The sequence below is a fragment of the Strix aluco genome, chromosome 6 (assembly GCF_031877795.1).
Source record: "Strix aluco isolate bStrAlu1 chromosome 6, bStrAlu1.hap1, whole genome shotgun sequence".
Taxonomy (NCBI): Eukaryota; Metazoa; Chordata; class Aves; order Strigiformes; family Strigidae; genus Strix; species Strix aluco.
In genome coordinates, this window is record NC_133936.1 from 14,066,943 (window position 1) to 14,090,350 (window position 23,408).

Consider the following 23,408-nt stretch of genomic DNA (forward strand, 5'->3'; position numbering starts at 1 on the left):
GGTAGCAACTGCTTAGAGGGACATATATCTGCTTTGCAGTTTTCTGCAGGGCCAGTTTTGCAGAGGTACTGGTTGAGCCAGAAAACCCAAACTGATCTCCTTCGTGTTGCCTACCTTGTCAAACCCTCTACATTTTTCAGTAAAAGGGAGGGATAGCAAGATGAACAAGAAAAACTAGCTGTAAGGTATACATATGCTCCATTAATCTGCATGATACTGTCCTGCCTCTGTACCGGCTGTAGGTTTATTGTAAAGAGTTGGTCCTATACAATGAGCTTTTGTGCTGCCTTAGCCATTTGTGCATAAGGTATTGAGACACCAGTCTCCTTTGTCTGCTGTCAGCCTTGGAGCGAGATGTTATTTCATAAACTAGTTAACTAAATTTACTGAACTGGCTAAATTCCTCATGCTGAGGGAGGTGGGGTGCTGGAGTACGAATTCCCTTCCTGGAATTGGTCCTTGCACATGCTGTAATACCTATTGCTGCTTCCACGTGCATGTCTGATGGAATATTTATGCCCTGGGCAGCCACATTCAAGGTCTTATGGAACAAATCTTGTATTTCTGGTTCACCGAAACACCTTACAGGCCTGACTGCTCTCTGAAGAAGGCGAGATTTTGCCCGAGTTGCTATCCTCTGTAGAATAGTGCCTAGACCTGTCGTGCCAGCAGCTCTTCACACAATTTCAGCAGAAGGGACAGGCAAAGGCAGTGCTGTTACAGCTACGTGACACAGGGGGACAACTGTCTCAAACACCTTGGTGACTTTCTGAAGGGTGACCAAAAACTGTAGCAGCCTCGGGAGACAGACTATCGATGCCCGAACTGAGAGCTTTTAGTTGCCAAAAGACAAACCTTCCCCTCAGATTTCTGCTGTGCTTTAGTGCCTACTCGATTACTGGGGCAAATGCATTATGTTACCAAAAATGAGCTTTCCCTGATCAAACGTATGCTTTATTAGCCACGTAAATGCCAGCATGACTCTCTCATTGCTACAACATATTAAACACCTTGGAAATGTTTCCTTAAACTCTAGGTCAGTCTTATGAAATCCGTCTACTTGAGAATAGGAAATTGGGAGAGTTTCAAGATTTAAACACAAAATATGTAAAGGTAAGGAGAAATATAGATTTCTTTTCTTCCTGCTACTACATACAGCCTCTAATGAAGGGCCTGACCTTGCTCACACTGAGACAATGGAAAATAGTTTGCCGTTGTTTTTAATGGGAGCAGGGCTGATGGAGTTGTTGAGTACTAGTTTCACGGGACTATGCAGCTTGGCTTTACAGGGCTTTAGGGGAAACTTTATTCTGTTTGTGATCAAGACCCCAGAGTTTCACTGTGAATATTAGGTTCAGGGGAATCCCAAAGTTCAGAGGTGAACATGGTCAAAACTGCTGAGAGGCAGACTTGCCTCCCTTCTTAACCCCAGCAACATGCCTGGGTTTTTACGTGTCAGATGGAGGACCCTGGTGTTTACATCATTCTGCCATGCAGATTCTGCATAGTTCCAGTTTACTTTGGTAATGAGCATAACTATGAACATATAGAACTTGATTGTTTGGTTTTGGGGATTTTTTTTGTTGTTTCGCCCCTCCCAAAATAGTTCAAATTCAAAAACTTTGGTCCAGACCTTGGTTCTGGATCCAACCTTCAAGCCTTCCTCTCCCCAGTTCTTGGCTGTTCTGCCTCAGGATTTCTTTTGCGACGTGGGGCTAGTTGCAAAATTTGGATTCCAATCTGGATTTCAGATGTTGTCTGAGTTTAGGCAGTTCTCTATTTGTCTTTTGGCCCATTTTAGGAAGCATGTGGATTGGGATTCCAATTTTGCAGGCGTTCCCACTGTGGCTGGCTTGCTGCTTGGAGCTAGGGTTTGATTTGGGCTTTTCTCAGGTTGATTGGCAAAAATTGCTCACTCATTTGATATGAAAGTCCCCAGCAGGAGCATGGACTTGAGAAACTGGGATGTAAGGGGTCATTAACTCATCCAAGTGTAGCACTCTGAATATAAAAAACAATATATTAGTTAAGAGTACTTTGTACTTGTCTGCCCTGGGGATTGCCTTTATTCCAGCCTTTTTTCTCCAGTTATTGACATGGCTGCACCATTGCAGGCCAGAGATGAAAAGTCTCCTGTTACAGAAGCTTTCCTATTCTACACTTGTTTAACTACACTGGGGCAAATCCAATGACTGGCTGTTAATGGCTGGAATCAAGTTTAATTCCCACTGACAAGGTGTCTGGGCTTGTCAGCTCCACCGGTGCAGGGACAGGTGAGCTGGCTTTCATGTTTGCTAATCAGAGTGGGATATACTGGGGTTGGGGCATGGTACAGACACATTAAATATTTCTCCCATGTGAGCCATTTTGGGTGTGGAGGCAGTATAGTGATGTTTACATGGTGTGACACCTAAGATTAGGTGGACATTGCTATAATGCTTCCAGACCAAATCCCAGAAAGCTGTACAGGGTTGCACTATGCAGTGTAAACATGCTCTGTGAAGGGGAAAGTGTGTTGCTCTCTCACTCAGGGGCCCCTTAGGAATTTGATAAACATGGTGATGGGTCACTTAGGTGGACCCTCTACTCCCCTCATGAATGGGGGTGAGAAACATAACAGATCAGCTTTTTCTTCTACACTGGAAAACCAAAGTCATATCAAGAGAAGGGCTTTTGGATCACATTGTTTATCTTGCTATCTTTTCTTAACAGAGCATAATTCGTGTAGTTTTCCATGATCGACGCCTGCAGTACACAGAGCATCAGCAGCTCGAGGGCTGGAGGTGGAGTCGGCCTGGGGACCGCATTCTTGATATAGGTGAGACTATTTCATTATGGTTCCTGTGCAGTGTTTGGAAGCAAGATGCTGAATGATGTATGGAGAATTTGTATGTGTGTTGAGGTTTTTTATATCCTACTCTCTTTAAGAATCCTGTATGTCTTTGGGTGGGAAGGAGATCTAGCACTATAGGTCTCAGATAGATCATTGGTGGCTTGGCTTTTCACATGCATCTTGTAATCGTATGGAAATGCTTTCTCTTCTTCAATTTAATATTTTTAAAATTTTAGGGGTTTTCTTCTACAGATATTCCGCTGTCAGTTGGTATCTTGGATCCCAGAGCCAGCCCGACCCAGTTGAATACTGTTGAATTCCTGTGGGATCCATCAAAGAGAGCCTCAGCATTCATTCAGGTAAGAGAGAAGTGATATTTCTGTGATAAATACAGTGGTGAAATATCTTATAAAGACCTGGAGAGTTATGGTAGCCAGGACATGAAGAGAGAAAGATGCTAATGATAATATACAAACTCAAGTGACAATCACGTATAATGAATTTGTAGGATACTTGCTAAACCAACTTGCCAGCTACTTGCTAGCTTTGGAGTACTACCTGCTATAGCTAGGATTTTCTTCTTGAAAAAATTTGGTGTTATTTTCTAAGCATGGGTTTTGTCTGGAGGAAACTGTTCACAACCTGTTAGTTTTGCTTGTTTTTCCATTTCATGAGTGTTCCTTGTCTGAAACGCCAACTATCTGTTTTTAATCTGTATGTGGGATTTACTTAAGTCAAAGGATACTTTTCCTGATGCTCTGTTTCTTTCCGGGCTGCTTGTTCTTCTAATTGTTTTGTCCTGAGGAACACAAATGAAAACATATTAACTCTTCTGCCTCTCTGAGTTTCTCGGGAGGAGCCAAAACTTCATGTTCAGGCAAAATCTGAAATTCAGATTTTTCAAAGCTTCCAACTGTCTCCAGAGATGAGCACAACTTTTTTTTTGCCAGGTACATTGCATCAGTACAGAATTTACTCCACGGAAACATGGAGGAGAGAAAGGGGTACCCTTCCGGGTGCAAATCGACACCTTTAAGCAGAATGAAAACGGGGAATATACAGAACACTTGCATTCTGCGAGCTGCCAGATCAAAGTGTTCAAGGTATGAGGTAGTTTTGGCTTTGTCATTAACTAGATTAAGACACAGGAACATGTCCAATTTTTAAATTGTGTAGGAGAGGTGTAAATAGTGGAGTAAAAGAACAGACTTTTAACTGGGTATGCTTAAGATCTTAAACAGGACTCTTGCACACAAAGTGATATAAACACTGAACTGCACAGCAATTCTAGTTAAATTCAAATGACCCAAGTGCTGCACCAAGACTTAGGCTAGTCTATTGTGCCTTGAACACTATACAAATATGGGGTTATTTAGGGTATTCACTATGTTCTGGTGCTCCTAGGCAATCAAGACATTATGGCATCTCCAGTTTCTTTGATTCAATCCTTCATGAACAATGAGAGTGTATCTTGGAGATTTTAATTTTTAAATGCCCTTTGCTTGTTGCAACAGATTCCTTCTCCATGCTTGACAAGAGGTAATGGCCTCAAGTTGCGCTAGGGAAGGTTTAGACTAGATATTAGGAAGTATTTCTTTACAGAACGGGTAGTCAGGCATTGGAATGGGCTGCCCAGGGAGGTGGTGGAGTGCCCATCCCTGGAGGTGTTCAAGAGGCGGGTTGACATAGCACTTAGGGATATGGTGTAGTTGGGATCTGTCAGTGCTGGGTTAATGGTTGGAGTAGATGATCTTCAAGGTCCCTTCCAACCTAGATGATTCTGTGATTCTGTGCTACCTGGGGAGAGAAGGATTCAGAGAGAAAAGTATCTCTGAAGCTCCTTATCTGGGCATGGCAGACCTGTAGCCACTTAACAAGAAGGTTTTCGTAGGCCTGTTTTCTCAAAGGATCTGCTGATCCAGCTTTGCTGCTGTGAGCAGTGTCTTCCCTGTTCCTGGAGAGATGTTACAAATACCAGTTGAGGTGCATAACTCATGGGGCTCATGGTCTGAAATAGTTGATAGCAAATCTCAGGACTGTGGTCAGTCGATTTTGGAACTGCAATAGGCATTAATGGGGGATGTTATAGAAACAGTAGAGATGCTTAACTAATTTTTTTCTCTAGAAAATGCAGATCTCATCTTGTTCCATATATATAGTTCCCATAAATCTTAAGGAGACTTTTGTGAATGGATTAGAAAAAAATCTGTTGGCCTCTGTCTCCAAACTTGTAATGCTTGGCATAAGGGAAAGCTTGTGCTTGTGCTTATAGCCTAAAGGAGCAGACAGAAAACAGAAGACTGACAGGGAAAAAATGGAGAAGAAGACCACCCAAGAGAAGGAGAAGTATCAGCCTTCCTATGAGACAACTATTCTCACAGAGGTAAAGTGTTTTAGACATGTTGTACTACTTCGGCATGTTGGAAGATAGATTTGAGAGAAAATGCAGTTTAACTGAGCCCTGGAGATTGCCTTGTTGAGACATGTATGCCCAGATCTGATTGAAATTGAGAATGGAGTGAAATTGTAAAATGTCTCTCACTGTTGAAGTTTATAAAAGATGCCAAAATTTCTTATGTTTCGGGGTATAAAACAATCCTTAACAGCCTAGCTTTAAAGAATTGTTTTCTCTGTCTTCTGCCATGCTCCTGGGCACTTGTCATGGCACTTAGATGCCAGTTGTATAAGATATTTTCTTCAGAACCGTCTGGCAAAAGCTCATGTTGGAGATACAGATGAATAGGCTGTCTGATTAAATTATTAATATGTTTTCCTGTGAATGTGCCTGTGAAGCTACTGTTACATACAAGATCTCAGAAGATTGTTGCTTGTACTCTAGGAATATCTTGAATGTCTTATATTCTGACGCATCTGGTGTAGAGATGTATGTGTTTCTACCCTCCCTGCCATTACTAAGATGTATATATAAGCTTACCCAAGGCTGCAGAATTACTAAGCAACAGGACTCAAGACAGTGATTTAAAAGTGCTGTTCCATCTCCCTATGGGAATGGCTTGTTGTTTGATTTAGTTCTTGGGTTTTTTTTTTGAAGTGGCTTGCTGGACTTCTAAAAAATGAGGGGTTTTTCTTAATTTTAGTAAACTTCCTGTTTGTGAGATCCAGTCCCTCCTACTCAATTTTCCTCATGTTGCCAGGAGCGACCAACATGTTTTCTAATTCAGCGTGGTGGTTGTTAACGAGGCTCTTGTGTACAGAGACCTAATTCTACTGAGTTGACAGTTCCCAAACTCTCCCTATGAGCTCTGATGCACTTTGACATGTTGCATGGGGAAATACGGGTTGCCAAAGAGTTAAATATTTGCTAGTGCTTGTGGAGATGATAAAATATTTGCTAGTATTTGTGGAGATGATAAAACTCCAAAGCTACCCTTGTCGCCTTTTTTATCATTGCAAACAAGGATACTACAGAGCATTTTCTTGAGCTCTTGATGGGAGGGGGTTCCACAGGGCTAGATACCTCCTACTGATTACAGTGGCTTAAATTCAGAACCAAGTCACCGATTCTAGCTGAGTTACTCTGGTTTTACACTACTGTAATGGAATATGGAGTTTGACCTACATTGTGAAGGCTTTTGGAGCTTTGTGTCTGTCTGTGTATCTTAAATTTTCTCCATGTAAAACCCATTTATAACTCAAGCTCTTCAACTAATAGCCAGAGGTTTTAGCAGGCTGGTTCAAATTCTAATCTTTCACTGGTATAAACCTGAAGCAGTGCCACTGGAGCGTATTTGTCACTCTTGCCTGGATTTAATTAGGGATTTATAATTGAGACCAGGGGTATTTCTGTATCATTGCTGCCTTCAGTCTGAGTTGACTTACTGGCGTTGCTCTGACTTACAGCTGTGCACACTTTGGCCCAGTGTTATTTGGGGACAGGCTTTGTGAAATGGGAGAAATGTGGAATGCAGAACTGGAATCAATCTGGCCCCCTGACAGCCCGCTTGGAGAGCAGTGTAGAAAATCCATGGCCCGTCTCCTCCTCCCAGCAGGAGTGATGAGCTGAAGTTAGTGGCGTGGCAACAGCATGAATGTGGTATGAGAGGAGAATCGAATCCTTTATTTCCATCCTTATGAAAGTATCCCCACTGCCTTTCTTCCAACAGTGCTCTCCCTGGCCAGATGTGCCTTATCAAATGAACAATGCTCCATCTCCAAGCTACAACAGCTCTCCCAACAGCTTCAACCTTGGAGATGGGTATGTAACAAATAAATGCTTTATCTTTCCTGTTGATATGGTAGCCTTTGTGTGCATGTGTTTTGTGTGTCCCATGTATTTCATACCCTGGAAGAAGAGGTCAAGGACTTCCTAGAAAGGGGAAAACATTTCCCACAAAAAGCCTGTTAAGATCTTCCATCCAGGAATGCCCCGTAGTACAGAGTACTGTTTGTATATCCACTGCTTATGCGGTGGCTGGAAGGTGAGCATCAGAGGACCACCAGGGCAATTCCTGCCCTGGATTTCCTCTCTTACTTCTCTGTGGGGGTCAGAGAACACACCGTGCCCTGTACCAGCAATTCCCAGTATCTTCTGGCAAGAGTGTTAGAGGCTTTCAGCCTTCAGCACCTCTTCAGAGTTGATATTTCTTCCTTCTCAAGACAGAAGGTCTTGAGGTAGTTTGGGGTGATGAATTCCCAGTTGAATGCGATGTAAAGAAATCCTGTCTGGGCCCAAACAGCCTGGCTTTTGAGAAGCCATTCCAGAACAAAGGACTAACAGGAGGCATGTTTAATCCATTAATATGGCTGTCATAAAGAAACAGTTTTAGTGGTCTTGAAACACCCAAGACGATAGCTGATGACAGAAATATACATCAGAGTCCCTCAGTACTTCTGAGTCCTCCCTGCAACATACTTTCCCCTAGGAATTTGGCGTAGGCCTTTGCTTTCTTCCTTTAGGACTCTGCAGCCTTGTTGCCTTCCCACACAGCTTATTAATCAATGTTTTATCACAAATTTTCAATGAGCGAGCTCAACCTATGAATAAGGACAAACACTGAAATGACAAAAATTGGTGTTAGTAGAGAGATCTGTTGAGTATTTTCTTCCAGTGGTAGATTATTAACTCTTTGGGAAAATCATTGACCTGTTGAAGTCCTGTCTATGTTTTCAGAGGGTTTAGTAGAAACATGGTTTTGTGTAGTATAGTTCAATTGCAATTTACTATGTTTAAGGTAACACCAGGGTTGAATTATAATTTTTGTGAGGAATCGTTATTAGACAGTGGATTTAGGTAGGGGATTTCTGGCTTGTAGAAATTTTGAGTTCAGCCACCCTGTAGGTCACAACTTCCTTGCTTAGATGGTGTCACAGCGAGTCACCCATATGAAAAAGCTTGAATGAGGTCAGTAAACCAAGTTTTCTTTCAGTGTTGAGTGGGACCTCAACTGACCAACAAAAGGCTCAAGTTGAGATTTTTTTTTTTTCTTGGTCCAGATTTTGGACACCTTTTTATAATTCTGATAGAGAAAAAAAGCCAAGTTGGCTTGTAACTTCTGACAGTTGACTCAAATGGAGGAGGGGGAAGTGGATGGACAATGCAGTGTAAACTTTAAAATAATGGTGTTTTTTTTTCTTCCAACTTTATATAATTTTTTTTAGCAACAGTTCTCCAACCCACCAAGTGGAGCTCCTGCCTCCCAGCAATGATGTAAGTACATGAGATCATGTTAATGTGGTGCTTTTCTTTTTTAGGACACTGGTGAACAGTTCATTTCAAGACCTTCTTATTCTTTTTGCAATGTAGCATCTCCTTCCTTCTGCTTCTATTCAAGATGCCCAGCAGTGGCTTCATCGTAATAGGTTCTCTCCATTCTGTAGACTCTTCTCAAGTTTTTCGGGTGAGTTTGAACAGTCCAATTATTTTGTTTTTATTCTCTTTTGTAAGTGCAGCTCATGCTTCATATCAATAGCATCTGCTGCTGGCGACTGTTGATGGGATCATTGGTCTGATCCAATGCAGTTGTTCTTTTGTTCTTAGGTTAGTTAGCATTTGCCAAAACAGTTTGTAGAAATATAGAATAAGTAAAGACAGAAGAGTAAGTTGAGATGGAAGGGACTTACTGAGTTCACTAAGTGCAGCCCCCTGCCTGAAGTAAGTTCAGGGCCTTGTGCAGTTATGTTTGGGTATCTCCAAGGTTGGAAATTCCAGAGTCTCTCTAAGCAACCTCTTGAAACACTTGACTATTCTCACAGTGAAAAAGTTTTTCCTTATACCTAATCAGTGTTTCCCATCTTCCATCTTCTGCCTGCTGCCTCTCATCCTGTCCCTGTACGCCTTTGAGAAGAGTCTGGCTCCACCTGCAGTTCCATCTTCATTGTACCCTCCTGTTAGGTAGTTGTACACAGCAGTAAGATGCTGGAGGGGGGAATTGTTAAAGATGTTGAAACCTTGAGGAGCCTCTCTTTGACTTGCAACGTGATTAAATAACCTGGTGAACATGGCAGTTAAGAGAAAATTGGGCCATTTAGTGGCCAATGTTAAATATCTAGCTTGTCTGTGAGTTGGCTAGAATATCTTCCAGTGCAGCACTGCTCTTTTGGCAGCTTTTAGCTCTCTGTTTCATAGTGATTGATTTGCAGTGTACACCTCTCTGAATTTTCAACTTCTCTAGGCAAATCTGCCTGATTCAGCTTTGTGGATTCTCTCCCCCTGCCCTTTCCTGCTGCCTATACACACAATTTGGAAGCTAAGATTTGCTTAACTTCTGAAAAAAAAAATCAATTTGAAATATGTAGGTGCTGACTTACTGAAGATGTCCAAAGAAGACTTTGTTCAAATCTGTGGGCCTGCTGATGGAATTCGGCTCTTTAATGCAATCAAAGGAAGGTTTGTACTTCTTCCTTCCTATTTTTTTGTTATGGCAGCATTCCTTGGTTATTTCAGTGTTAACTTAGAAGTTAATCCTAGACCTGTAGCATTTAGACTTACTTTTAACACTTCAGAGAGGTCATCTCAGGGGCTGGTGATCATGATGGTATTCAAATCCAAGCACAGCTCAAAAATGTTGCTGAAATGTAGCAGCAAAATGTGGATCTCCAGTGGGTTATTTGCTACCAGCTGATATTTTTCATCCACTTCATATGAGACACAGCCTACAATACCCTGTGTTGCATCTGCATCACAGCTAACAAACAATCCAAGCAACCCCTGGAGCCTTAAATGACTTAAACTTACTTTATTGCAATAACAACATAAATTCTACAACTAAGCAGGATTCACATCAGTAAAGGCAGGTATGATGAGCTGCTTGGCAAGTGCTATAAACTGTTTATTCTTATCTGATCCTGGAGAGATTAAGGTGCCTTGCACTGTACCACCATCTCCCAGGGGACTCTTACTAGACTTCCTAAGACTATTCATTAGCTGGTTATTTATGCACAGCCTGAATTATTCCATCTCTCATTATTTGATAGCTGACTAGAACAATTTTAGATCTACTAAATAACTGACTACTTTTCTAATAATCCATAGAAATGTAAGGCCCAAGATGACAATTTATGTCTGTCAAGAACCAGAGCAAAACAGGTCCCATCTCCACCAAAAACGAGAAAATGGAGATTGCAGTCTTTGTGGTAAGTTTTTATGCATGGGTTTTGTTAAACACTTACCTGGTGAGAATGTGGCTTTCTGCCTGAGCTCCTGCATGAGACACCTTGGTGTCCTGAGTGTTTAAAGAGGTCCTGTTTATCCTAGTTCTGCCACTTTGGTTAGTTTCAGGGCTACAGATTTCAACTGGTACCGTCTGCCTGGGGAAGAGACCCAATTTACAATCTGTCTGCAGAATGTCACAGCAAAATCTCTGTTCAGTTCTTAATAGGGACCATAGCATTGAAAACTACCATCTACAGTGTGCTTTAGATTATGGCTTATTTTAAATATATTCTGGGGAATGGAAGGTTGGTATGTCTTAAACTGAGGTTCTAATTCTTGGAAGTTCAAAGCTTTTGGGGACTCACTGCTCTTAGCTGTCCCTCATGACATAACATACGATCAAATAGTGATTGTCCTTAGTTCTTGCACATAGCATTAACAAGGCACAGCTTTTCTACCTGTTTTTTTTCTACCCTTTGTATCGGATTTAAAAAATACTGCTGTTATTTGATACATTGTAGTCTTTAGTTTTTACCTGTGGGATCAGTGGGATAACATCTAATAAAATATTACTTTTGTGAAACATAATATCATGTGTGTTACTATTTAATTGGACCTACTCTAAAATGTCAAAATCAGTAAAAGTAGATTATTCAAAGATATTAACATCTTTAAGAGAGGGTTTTTTAAGTGCCCCATGATACATGTTTTTATTAGTACCTGTGTTTTCCTCTGGGCAAAAGTGATGTGTGCTTTATTTACCTGCCGCATCCAAATACTGGGTATTTTTCTACAAATCATCAAGCTGGATATTTGGGGGCTGCTTTAAAGGTACTAAGCTTGTTTATCTACTGTCAAGAATTGAACCTTGATCTTAAGCCCGTTTGATTGTTGATATTGAACATCTTTGTGTTATCTGTAGTTGCTGTTCTATAATTATGCTATAATTCTGTAATTACTTTCAACTTGTTGCAGTATATCATGCAATCTTTTTGGAGGAATTGACCACACTGGAATTAATTGAGAAGATTGCGAACTTGTACAGCATTTCTCCACAGCAGATAAATCGAATCTATCGGCAGGGACCCACAGGGATCCATGTATTAGTGAGCAATGAGGTAAGGGGTTAATGCAAGCTCTCAGCTGTAACAATTGTCTGACTTGTTGAAGTTAAAGTGACCTTTTAAATTATGGAATGAATCTTCAAGGAAGGTTTGCAAGGTTACTAATCACAACAAAGTTAAAGTAAATACTTAATGCAAATCATTCATGCATATCATTGATTTTGGTGTGGTTTTAAGATCTTTGCTTTGTAAAAGAGTTTTTGTTTTAAACAAAACACAACAAAATTGGTCATTTCCTTTTCATGTTGGCTACTTAAACAAATTTTGAAGTGAGGAACTAAAGTAAGAACATTTAAAATTAAATAAGAAAGTTTCCTAAAGAAGGCAAGTTTGAAAAATCTATAGGGCGATTAGTCTTACATCTTGGCCAGTGATTACAGCCACTGGGTCAGAGTCAGTGCTGGGTAAGTGCGCGTTATAATTTAATGTACCTCTGCTAGCTCTTTGTGTCCCATTATATGATGGCTTAATTTAGTCCGTTCCATTAACTTGCAGGTTAATAGTGAGTTGCCCTTCTTTCTCTTTTCCTCCCACTAAATTACTTACTCATTCATGCACCAGAATCACTTAAGGAGCTTCATTTATAAGAAACATTGTTAAAACAAATGAAGCAGAGCATAGGTCTCAACTGGAGCCTAAATTGAAGGCTGTAATGCTTATTCCTAAAGTCTCCTTGCTATTTCAGCCTGATTAAATCTGAAACTATGATGCTTTATGGATGTAAAATGCTTGGAGGCAACTCTTGGTAGGGGAATTGCCTGAACCAGCTTGAGTATAAGGTTTTAAGTATTTATTTAAGTAAATTATTAACAACTTCTATTGCTTTTTTAATATTTTTTTTTTCTTGTTCTAGTACTAGAGTGGCAAGAGTGAGGCACTCTATGAATGTACTTCATGCATCATTAGGCACAGACACACAGACTGGCCAGTGAAGTTTGATTTGCGGGAGCAGGGGGCGGATGCTAAACGCAAAAGGGAATAGGGAGATTAGTCTAAGCTGAAAAAGATATTTGGTGTGAGAATTTACAGCTGGAAAGTGCCCTACTTGAATGATACTCAATACCTAGGAAAAGGCTTTTGATTAAAGCTGAATTTTCTGAACTGATCAGAGAGGTTCTGGTCACCTCCCCTCTGAAGTTAGGTGTCCAGCATCTCTTCAACTGTATGAGACACTTCCTGAAGGTAATTCACCTCCTGTGTCCCACACAGCTACTCTAAGATGGGGGAAGAGCACTGACTAAGGATGAAGCTTAAATAAGCATTTCGGATTGGATCTGAAGTGAGCTGAATCTCTTAACTCACCCCTTTAGTTAGGGGCCTCACAAGAACCTGCACGTGTTCTGAAAAATCTTGTTGTTTCTCATGAATAACTCAGATAGCTTTAGATACTAATCTTGCAAGGTCTGCCTTGCCTCTCATAGCAGTTTCATTAAGATTCCTGTGCCTTGACAAAACACAAACAGGTAAATGATTACTGTAAGCACAGCATCTGTACTAATGTCTAGTCAAAATAACCAGGTGGATGCTGCTGAGATGGCTTTTCAGTAGCAATATTCCTTTATTCAGCGAGGAGTCCATTTCTTAGGGCTGACCACCTCTAGATATTTTTTCAGATGCTAATGTAAGCTGAACTGAGCTTCATCGTTCAGCTGAATGTGTATTGCCATTGTTAGATTTTTAGGAGAGGGACTGTCTTCATCCAGTCTAAACTAGTATAGCTTCGCTGAAGGTAATTAAAAGCACAGTCTTTAATAGACTAACTGGAGCAGTGTAAGAACTTGCAGGATCAAGAGCTGCAAAGAGGATGGTAAAATGCTGAAGAAGCTAGATCACTTCTTGCAAGTGCTTTAGTATGAGCACATTAGCAGCTGCAAGGACCGTAATCAATCATGTACTTTAATAATCTTATGGGCAGGGTTATTCAGGACTTTGTAGGACTAGACACCAAATGTTGTTTGATACCTCTACTATAAAGTCTATAGTCACACTGAATGAAACTTGAATTTAATTGCTAAAAATATCTTGTGTTGGCTTTTTTCCTTCTGCCCTTCAGATGGTGCAAAACTTCCAAGATGAATCTTGTTTTGTTATCAGCACATTAAAAGGTATGTATTGCTGCCGCTATTATCTGTGGCTCTAAAGATAATTTCTCCTTTCAATTGCACTAAACATTATCACAAATTCGGTGCTGTTATCCTGAAAAGATAAGTGATCTAATTTAGTGTAAGTCAAGATGTTGCATCAACTCACACTATGGTAGACTGATTGATCTATGCTTTTCTCTCAGTTAAACTGTTATAAAACTTTCATAAATCCATTGATACCACTGACATAAATGAGCAGAAGACCTAGTAAAATGATAAAAGATAACAGTTAGTATGTTGTATTTTTTAATGTAAATGCTTTGACCTAGATGTTCAACGTTGATTTTCGTAAGTGGGTTGTGGAACAAGAGTACAAACTGTTGCAAACTACTTAAGAAGAAAATCTAGAGTTCTGTATCTGTGCTGTTTTCTAAAAGCAATGAAAAAATGCTTTGCATTTCTTTGTTACAGCTGAAAGCAATGATGGCTACCACATCATTTTAAAATGACCATGCTGCATAGAAAGACTTTAACAGCCTAAAATTTAGTGCCTCACTGAGATTGCGACAACCTAGACTGGAAACATGAAGAACCTTCGGATAAAATGCTCCTATGAACTAAGAATTACCAAACAGCTTAAGGAAAAACTTGCTTTTACAGATATACATTTTTTGGTGGTGTGTGGTTTTGGTTTTGGTTTTTTTTGAAGCTGGAGCTGAGAACATCCTCAAAGCTTGTACATGTTTCTTCCTCCCTCCCTTCCTCTTCAGTCTTAAAAATTGTTGAGGTTTCTGCTTATTACTTAGAAACATCTGCCTTGTACTAAAGGGAAATGAAAGATAAACAAAACCCAATTTTCTAGACCCCTCATGGTTGGGTGAATAGATTTATTTACTGTTCTGAGTGCTCTCTTGCTTTCAACACACACCCTGTTGCTGGTGGACATAGGCTCCTCGGGGGTCCTCTTTTACTCTTTGAGGTGGAAGGCCTGGGGCTACATCCAAAACCAGATTGGGCAATGCAGAGGATGGATTTGGTGCTCAGTCCTCACCCTGAGTGTCAATCCTGGAAGCTCACTCTTAGCTGTTCTTCACCTGTAGACGTGCTCAGAGTCCAGAGACCTTGGGCCCTCCTGACAGAGCTTCTGTAATACCCATCCAACAGAACAATTTTGCAGGGTTCAAGGGAGGACAGGCAACCTGAGGCAAACAGTTCAGTACCATATTATATCTTTAGCTTTAGAGTAGTCTCTCTGAATGGAGTATGTGAAGGTTTTCTGAGGAAATGTTTTGAACGTTGAAAGTTATAGAACTCATGACAAATTCATACTATGGATTTATTCTACTCTACAAAGCGTTGATTAACTTCTATCTTTACTGTAACTCGGATTAGGTTTTACAATCCTAATGTTTTTTCCTTCTGTTACTCACCAAAGTAAGTAAAGCTTTTGATTGAGTCCAGGTAACAGATCATCTTAGTTGCTGCTTCTCGTATTCTTGCTATTTCACTCTTGACTCCTGTTTCCAATATCTGCAACTATGGTCAACTCCACCCTCCCTTGATCTTTTGGGATGCCATCCAGGCTCCACTAAACTGAAAAAGTGGCTTCCACTGATGTCAAAGGCAAACTGAATCACGCCCTTCTTGCATGGATGGAGTAATTTCACTTTTGGCAGCTAATTAATAAGTGTTTCCCAAACCAAATGTCTATATAGCATCGAATTCTGATACTTGAACATTAAATTTTATCCTGAATTGAGATGGAAAGCTGAAATACAAAAAATTTTCCTGGAATGGAAATTTTTCAAAAAATGAGAAATTGTCAGCTGGAAAATGCTGAATAAAATGTTCTAGCCTTTTGAAATGGAAACATTTAATTAAATCCATTTGGCCCTTAAAGCAGCATCAGTTTGAGCTACTGTTGCAGACCTCAGAAATTACCATTCAAGTGCCGTGTGCGCCATGTCTCCCTTGGGGCTGGTCTCTTTGGCTGGGTTACAGATCCCATGATGCTCTTACCGTGGGTTAGTCAAAGGGGGAATGCGTCATGAAGGCTGGAGGGGTGCCCAGGAACCCAGCCTTCTGGGAAAGAGGGGGACATGGAGCCTGTGAATTACAGCTCCCAGCTGACACTGGAGGAATTCAGGCAGACACGGACTGATATTTTTCTGACAAAAACGATGTGTTTCAAGTTTTCCCAACAGAAATAAACAGCAAAATATTGAGAAAAGCAACCTTTTTTTCATTAAAATCATCAAGTTTTGCGCAAAAAAACCCACCCATCCCCACCGATTTTTTTTCTTTACACCAAAAATAATACTAGAATAGAAAAATCATGTTACAATGGGAAAACCTTCAGCCAACCCAGCTAATTGAGTAACAGTGCCTACTTGGGCATGATCTTGCTCAACTGACTGTCCTGGATGCTCCATGAATTGTAGTGTTTCGCCAAAAAGGACGCTTAGGCTTTGGGACACAGTGATTCCTCCCCCTGAAGTGAAGGATTTTGAGGCTTCTTGGTTGAGGACCAGGTTGCGTAGGGGAGGAGGTTGTCAGTGGTCTCCTGACAGACAGGGGAGGTCAGACACAGAGGCCGGGGGGAGCTTTAGGGGAAGAAATGCCTTGTGGAGGATGGGAAATGACATCTTTTTGAAAGGAAGGTGAAACCATGGCAAGCTTGACCCTGCCTTGGTGCCTGTGTCATCTGTCTGGCTTTGCAGCCTGTTCCACACAGGGAGCGGGGGAGCCCTATGGGCACTGAGGCATACAGGTTGTGGCCACACAGTTACAGCTGCCTTCCAAAATGGGGAATCAACTCCAGCTGCTTTTTGCGAGTAGGTGGGACCAATGTGTTCCTGCATACCAGGGGCTGTTGGTTTATTTTGTGGAAAGTGCTTTGGAAGATGTACATTGACTGTGCTTTTTCATCCTGTTTTGTAATACTGGCCCAGTGTATGGCATGGCTGTTGTTGGTGTGCGACTTGGAGCAGTGAATCTAACCTGGTGAGAAGGGTTTAAAAAACACCTTGGAGTTGCCAGGAGTGTAGCCTGTACTGCATCCACTTACCTGTGATAGCCCTGTAATTCAGGGAACACAGCAATACTGAAACACAGCCGTGTGAAGAAAGGATAGAGGTAAATTTGCTTCCAGACTTACAGACTGAGAACTGTTTGCTTATTTAAAAAAATATAACTTGTTCTTGATTAATTAAAAAAAAATCTTGGTCGTAAGGAATTTTATGCACTTGCTTGATTAATTTTGAACAAAATAACTCTCCATTAGGGCCTTGTTATATTTAGATTTTCAAAAATAAAAAAATTCATATGAGGATGAATTTGATAATATATCTTGTTCTCCTTTTCATGCTGTAAGGAGGTATGCTAGAGTAAACAATTGCATAGATTATAAATATTGTCCTATTGGGTGGGCTCTACTCTTTTATCTACGTTAGCCTGTTTGTAAAGCTGTATAACTTCAATATGTGTGTAAGGCCTACGCTTACTTAACAGAGTAGTTCTAGTCCTTGTTGAACCTCTGTAGTCCCAGCAGAAATTTAGAGGATTGTGGTCAAGTAACATACATGCCCATGAAGACACAGCACAGCTAGTTTGGTGTCTAGGAGAATGTCAAGTTACTTCAACTTAGAATCATAGAATGTCTCAAGATCATTGAGTTCAACTCCTTGTAGGACTACCTAAAACTAAACCATATGACTAAGAGCATTGTCCAGCATTCCTTAAACTCTTGACAGGCTTGGTGCTGTGACCACTTCCCTGGGGAGCTGTTCCAGTGACCAACAACCCTCTTGGTGAAGAACCTTCTCCTATCCAGCCTGAACTTTCCCTGATGCAGCTTCATTCCATTCCCTCGTGTCCTATCTCTTAACAACAGAGAGAGATCAGCACCTTCCCCTCTGCTGCCTCCCTTGAGGAACATATAGACTGCGATGCATCTCTGGGTGTTAGGAAAACGTGTTGCACACTTTGCCCTTGTTGCATGATGCTGCGTAACCAACCAGTTCTTGTACGTGGGCAAACTGGCCATGAACCATTGTGGCTGAGCAGCTAGTACAAGTGGTCAGAGCAACATTGGTGTGAGATTGGACTGCTTGACAAACTTTCCACTCTGCCTCCCAAAAATATAAAAGCAAATCTTTGCCCCGCTGAGGTTGGTGAATTTGTCCATGCAGGAACCAAGCAAAGCCTTCAGGATTTATGGTAGGGATTTATGTGAGGAGTGAGACAGTCTTGTCTCACTTAAGTGGCAGGTAATCTTAGGCTCCCTGTGGTTACAGAGGGTCTGCCATCCCTGGAGAGACTCATTTTCCCTGTTTGAGGTTTGAGCCTCCAGAATGAAGCCTGTTTCCTCAAGACTGGAGGAAGCAAAAATGATTAGTTTGGGCTAGATGTCTAAATTCTAGATAGACTAAAGGCAAGGGAGATGAGTAGCTCCCCCTCATCTAAATATCCGAAAGACTTTTGCATTTGCTTTGCTCTTAAGTGCCTGTTACATTTATTCTTGCTTTTTGTTGTTGGTGCTCCTATTTCTTTTTAAAAAAGTAACAAATGAAACGTCCTGCTCAAAGTAATTTAAATGAGACTTTTTTCAGCTCTACATGTGGAATTTGTACAGCAGACCTTTATAAGGTCTGGGTTTTAGGATTACAATGAATAATATGGTATCCCAAACTGACCAGCTCTTAGGTTGTATGTATGATGACAGCCCCTCTGAGTAGAAGTGGGCTTGCTGGGGATGAAAAGGCAGAACTGTTACATGATTAAAAACCATATGACTCCAGCCAGTAGAGCAAAATATAAACCTGGGTTCTCATCAGATCAGTACTGGCTGTTTGAAATTGTTTCATAAATTGTGGCATTTTTTTCTGACAACTGAGTAAATTGATACAGATCAGTTAGTATGACTCTAGTGATGGTCTGAGAACTCATAAAAATGCCCATGATACACAACTGCAGGGCAAAGGAAGGGGCAAATAATCTGGTGATAGAAATTTGTGCCATCTGCCTGAAGTGGCAGGACTGGTGTTATTAAAATTAAAGCTCCTGTTATTTCAGCTGGCCCTGCTTGGTTAGTGGGCTAAAGCAGAAGTAATAAATCAATCTGGAAAATATTTGGAGTTCTCATTGTCTTGGTGTGAAATTTAATGGGCTGGAGTTTCAAGACTTGGAGACGGTAAAAGGATTCTTGCAGTTGAGGAGTCCTGATTGGCACTCTCCTTATAATGTAACATATACATATTTATGCGTATATATACACATACATACTGTACTGTATCAACACGTATATGTGCTGAGTACTTGTGTTCTTTGGCTTTAACTGGTACTCTGCTTTGTTTAATTGCAGTTCAATAGAAAAGACTCTGGTTGATCAAGCTTTGAAACCCAGGTATTCCTTGGGTAGAAATGTGTAAGTCCATAATAGTGACTCTAGGTGATTTGGACATGGTACATTTGGAGTGATGTAAATTTGATGAATTTCTGCAATGTAAATCCCAGGCCTTGGTGAAGATGAGCATATTCTTGCACTAACACTGCAGTTCTATATTGCAGCTTCTGAAATTTAGTTAGAGTAAAAGAGAAATAGATTGCTCAACGCTTTGTAAAGTAGTAAGAGCTACTCCCTAAGCAGAACAACCATACAATGACTTTCCTAGCTCAATGTTGTATTGCTTAAGCATTGGCTGTAATTCTAACAATCATCTGGTGGATGACTGGGACAGGTTTTTTGTCTGTTTCTGTTTTTGTTTTTGACTGTTCTCAAAGAAATGCTTGTATTCAGACTGTAGCTTCTTTCTCCTCCAGTTATGAAATGATTTAATTTTATGCTACTAATAGAAACATTTTCTTAAGGTTATAATCTGTTTGACAGCACAGGGTACTCAAAGTGGGTAGTGTTTGTCCTTGATCATCACTACTGTGGGTGAATATGAGAAGGCAGACTGGACGTGTATCTTAACATCCTTGCCTCTCTTTAACAAATGGGTTGAGCTGGTGCCTAATTTTTTGTGCATTTCTGATTTTGTACATTTATTTTTGACATTCACTCAAAATTCTTCTGCTCCCTGGGGGGGGATGCATTGGTGACCAGCTAGTGTGTCCAACTTTAAGTAGCCTGCTTGTCCTAGTTTGCTTGGGGTGAGTGTTTATCTTTCAAAGGGCTAGGGGAGTTACCTCTCTTCGCTGACAATGCAGCTGTTCGAGACAGGCGATGCTGACACAAAGTCGGTGTGACGGGTGAGGGCGAGTAGAGGTGGGTCAATTGGAGGCTGAGGCATACCAGTTGTGAGTAAATACTGCCACACTCTTTGTCTTTTCGTTTGTTGGTTTTTGGTTTTTTTTTTTGTACATGAATTAAAAAAAAGCATATTTTGCACTGGCTCTTGTACTGTTGTGCAGAAGAAATCTGTATCTAGAATCTGTGCTCCAGTCAAAATGCAAATAAACCTGTTTGTAAGAAGCACGGGTTTTGTCTCTGCTTTGCTTGGTGTGGATGGGCACAGGAGAGCCTCGACATCGGCTCCTCCTCAGCATGCAGCTGTAAGGTGCTGGGCACCCTCTCAAAGTCAGTGAGAACAGTTTGCAAAGTGCTGGTGAGAGAACATCAGCTATAGCCAAATGTCCTGCAGCATTTTCTTTGTGTTGGGACTGACTTCATTTCTCTGCAGCACAATGCTGTGACCAGTTCGTATTTAATCCAGGTCAAGGCATGAGGACAAATGCCTGATTCTTGCAGAAGCTGTGACAGTGGGCGTATGCTTTAGTGAGAGCACAAGCTGTGTTAGATGACAGCTGGCTTTGGTCTTGCAGTGCTCAGAGGACACGGCCATTTCAGAGCCTGGTCCTCAGTGACATCAGAGACGAACGAAAAGTCCTTCCTGGTAGCAATGCTCTGTCCTATTTAGCAGCTGTTAGACACATGCTGGAGAAGAGGCAGTGAGGTTTGGACATGAAGCATTCACAATGGTTTGACTGGAAGAACTTTATCCTCTAAGGGTTAAGCCATAGATCTAATAACATACATGTTCAGGAGATTTTCCTGTCGGAGAAGATGGAACCCAGTTTGCAAATGGTATCTTCCAGCAGCCAAACTTCATGTTAAGGTAAAGAAGAAGGAATGGATGTACTACCATGTAAGGGTGCTGCTTAACCTGAATTGACCTCAAAATCAATTTTGGCTCCTTTTTTTTTTTTTTTGCTGAAGAAGTATTTGAGTCACAAAACTAGAAAATGCAGCATGTGCCTCTATATATATCAGTTCATATGCAAAGTATAAGGGCATAGACAATATTCCTAGATGAAGGTAGATGAGAATTGATTATTTTTCACTACTTGTGACTCAGACATCTCTGAGAAGAGGGAAGGGACTATCTACCCTAATTTCTGTTAGCTTAAGGTTTCTCCAGAGGTAGCAGTCCAGCTATCTGAAGCCTGATATTGTTGAAGAGTTCAACTGCTCTGTGGATGGTTAGGCAGCATCATGTCTCAGGGATGCTGGGATTGAATACAGCTGCTTGAGCTTCAGCAGAGGTTCAAATCCATTTGCAGGGAGCTGGACTGTTTGTACCATGATGACAGGATGACGGTAGGCACTCAGGGGTTCAAGGCTGGCGTCTGGGCTCTTCAGGGCTGGCTGGAAGGTGCTGAGTGTGTGAGGCCACCAGCAGCAAGTGCTTGGTGGCTGTATGAGCCCTGCCAGCTGCAGGGGCCATCCTTGGGGCTTTCAGAAGGAGGGAGGTGAATCCCTCCCTGAGCCCCCCCAGGGTGTGGAGTGCCACATGAGCATTGCATGCATGGGTGGTTCCCACCAAGCTCCATGCATCAATGCAAGATTATCCTTCTTTTCCTGTAAACCTGACCCATGTGCTGGCAGGGATTGGTAAATGCAAAAAGGAATACCAGGAAGTTTTTTTTACCTAAAATTGCTTGATAAAAGGGGTTTAAGGACAGGGAAAGAGGTAATACTGCACAACTTAGTTTCTATGAGAAACACACCAATAGAGAAGCTTATAAGGAAAAGGCCTCCTAGGGAACATACCCAGAAGTTGGCAGCAGCTGTAATTAAGACTGGACAGGAGCTGAAAAGAGCTTTTCATGAGCGAGGAGAGCCAAGACCTAAGACTGGAGCTGCTTAGCCAAAGTGTTGGCCTAATCTCATTTAAATCCTCAACAGCAAGCAAACATTTAAAAATTAATTTTCCAATTTACAAAACAATGCAGTCTTTCAGTTGAAAGGATTAGTCACAGCTATGGAGCAGGCAGGGAAATAACATCCCTCATATTCTTTCTGTAAAGAAGCTAAATGCTTCCAGGCTTACCTGGGTAGGAAAGATTTGACACTGTAATAATTCATTTTTTTTAAATATCTTACAGTAGAAGCTGGTTGTCCTGATCAAACTGGGGTTTCAGACAAGTGTAGACTTCTCTGCTTCCCAGAGATGCGTAGCCCAGGGATGCAGGGCAGTCACTGGGCTTTGGGGTGCACAAGTCTCATTTCAGGGAGGAACTAAGGTGCCAAGTGCTATGAGTCTGTCTAGGAGAGCACAACAGACTGTAGTGCCTGTCTTGGGTCATCACAGAAAAAACATCCTTCTTCCCATTTCTTGGAGAATGGTGATGTAAATCAGGCTCTACACTCAATATTATGCTATACTGGTAAGTTAGAGCAACAAATAAAATCCACTTTGGAGCCTGTTGAGTAAGGACAACAAACAGAAAGCTGGAAGAAAATAATGTTTTAAATAAAAGAAAATGAAGCAGTAAAAGATGGTACACTACTACCCTGGATAAAGTCCCTCCCAAGGTGATGAGTGATCTTGGAGTACCAGATCACCAATGTCCTTATGCTGGGACTTCCAAACCAGCATCTGTCTGCTCCCTGCTGTGGATGTGGATGTGGATGCACATGACCCTGATTTGTCCTTTTTGCTCTGAGGGTGCCTGATATATTAGAAGTTCTGCTTGTTATGAAAATACATACACTTTTTTCTTTTGCTATGTATTTTTTTTAATCCTAAAATCTTCTGGTTTTGACTGTTGCTAACAGTGCTGCTATTCATTTCGCAGCCTAGAAAAGCCTCAGTTCTGATTTCACTGATATTAAGTCATAAGCAAGTATGATATAGCTGGAAAAAAGACTGATTAGCAGGAATCCAAAATTAGCTGAACATATTAGTGCACTGAAATAATTTTCCAAGGGTGAAAATTTAAATGCTGAAGTTAAGACTATGCTTTAGAGGGAAGACGTTCTAGAAATACATTGGATAGACTGAATCAGATGCAATTCTAGGAGAGATTTCTTCATGAAAACATTTTCAAATCTTAGTATCTCCCAGAAGAAAGAGTTCTTGGATGGTTGGCACCACTTTGGGAATTAAGATCTCCATGACATCATGTAATAGTTTAACCCGTGGTAGCAGAATCAGGGAAAAGTTGAGTGAAAAAATGAGCACATGATTTTATCCAGGAAGAAAAATGTGGCTGAGACTGTGTGGCTGGAGCAGCCCCGGAAAGGAAAGCTCAGTGCAAAAACATGGAAGCCACATACGTTAAGCCAAGTGCGTGCTTCGGCACAGCTGTACTGAAGACAAAGAACATTGTCCCAGGCAAAATTATTCCAGAACCGCCCACAGTTTCCCTTTTCCAACAGATTTACCTCATTTCACGGAGGTGCCTATGAGGCTTTTGTTTCCTGACCAGCCGTAGTTATTTACTGTCACATGCATGGCCTGAAAGAATTA

General features: G+C 41.2%; 1 protein-coding gene across 1 annotated transcript in view; it reads left to right on the plus strand.

The window, feature by feature from the left end:
- Window positions 1-20,128, plus strand: part of TFCP2L1 (transcription factor CP2 like 1) — a 38,115-nt gene extending 17,987 nt beyond the window's left edge. The window contains exons 3-15 of the mRNA XM_074828766.1: window positions 1,037-1,113; window positions 2,713-2,818; window positions 3,086-3,192; window positions 3,784-3,936; window positions 5,106-5,216; window positions 6,958-7,049; window positions 8,453-8,501; window positions 8,598-8,691; window positions 9,590-9,680; window positions 10,326-10,426; window positions 11,421-11,563; window positions 13,623-13,674; window positions 14,125-20,128. Of these exons, the coding sequence (XP_074684867.1) occupies window positions 1,037-1,113; window positions 2,713-2,818; window positions 3,086-3,192; window positions 3,784-3,936; window positions 5,106-5,216; window positions 6,958-7,049; window positions 8,453-8,501; window positions 8,598-8,691; window positions 9,590-9,680; window positions 10,326-10,426; window positions 11,421-11,563; window positions 13,623-13,674; window positions 14,125-14,162 (1,214 nt within the window). The 3' untranslated portion in view covers window positions 14,163-20,128. The remainder of the gene's footprint in view (window positions 1-1,036; window positions 1,114-2,712; window positions 2,819-3,085; window positions 3,193-3,783; window positions 3,937-5,105; window positions 5,217-6,957; window positions 7,050-8,452; window positions 8,502-8,597; window positions 8,692-9,589; window positions 9,681-10,325; window positions 10,427-11,420; window positions 11,564-13,622; window positions 13,675-14,124) is intronic.
- The last annotated feature ends 3,280 nt before the right edge of the window (window positions 20,129-23,408 follow it).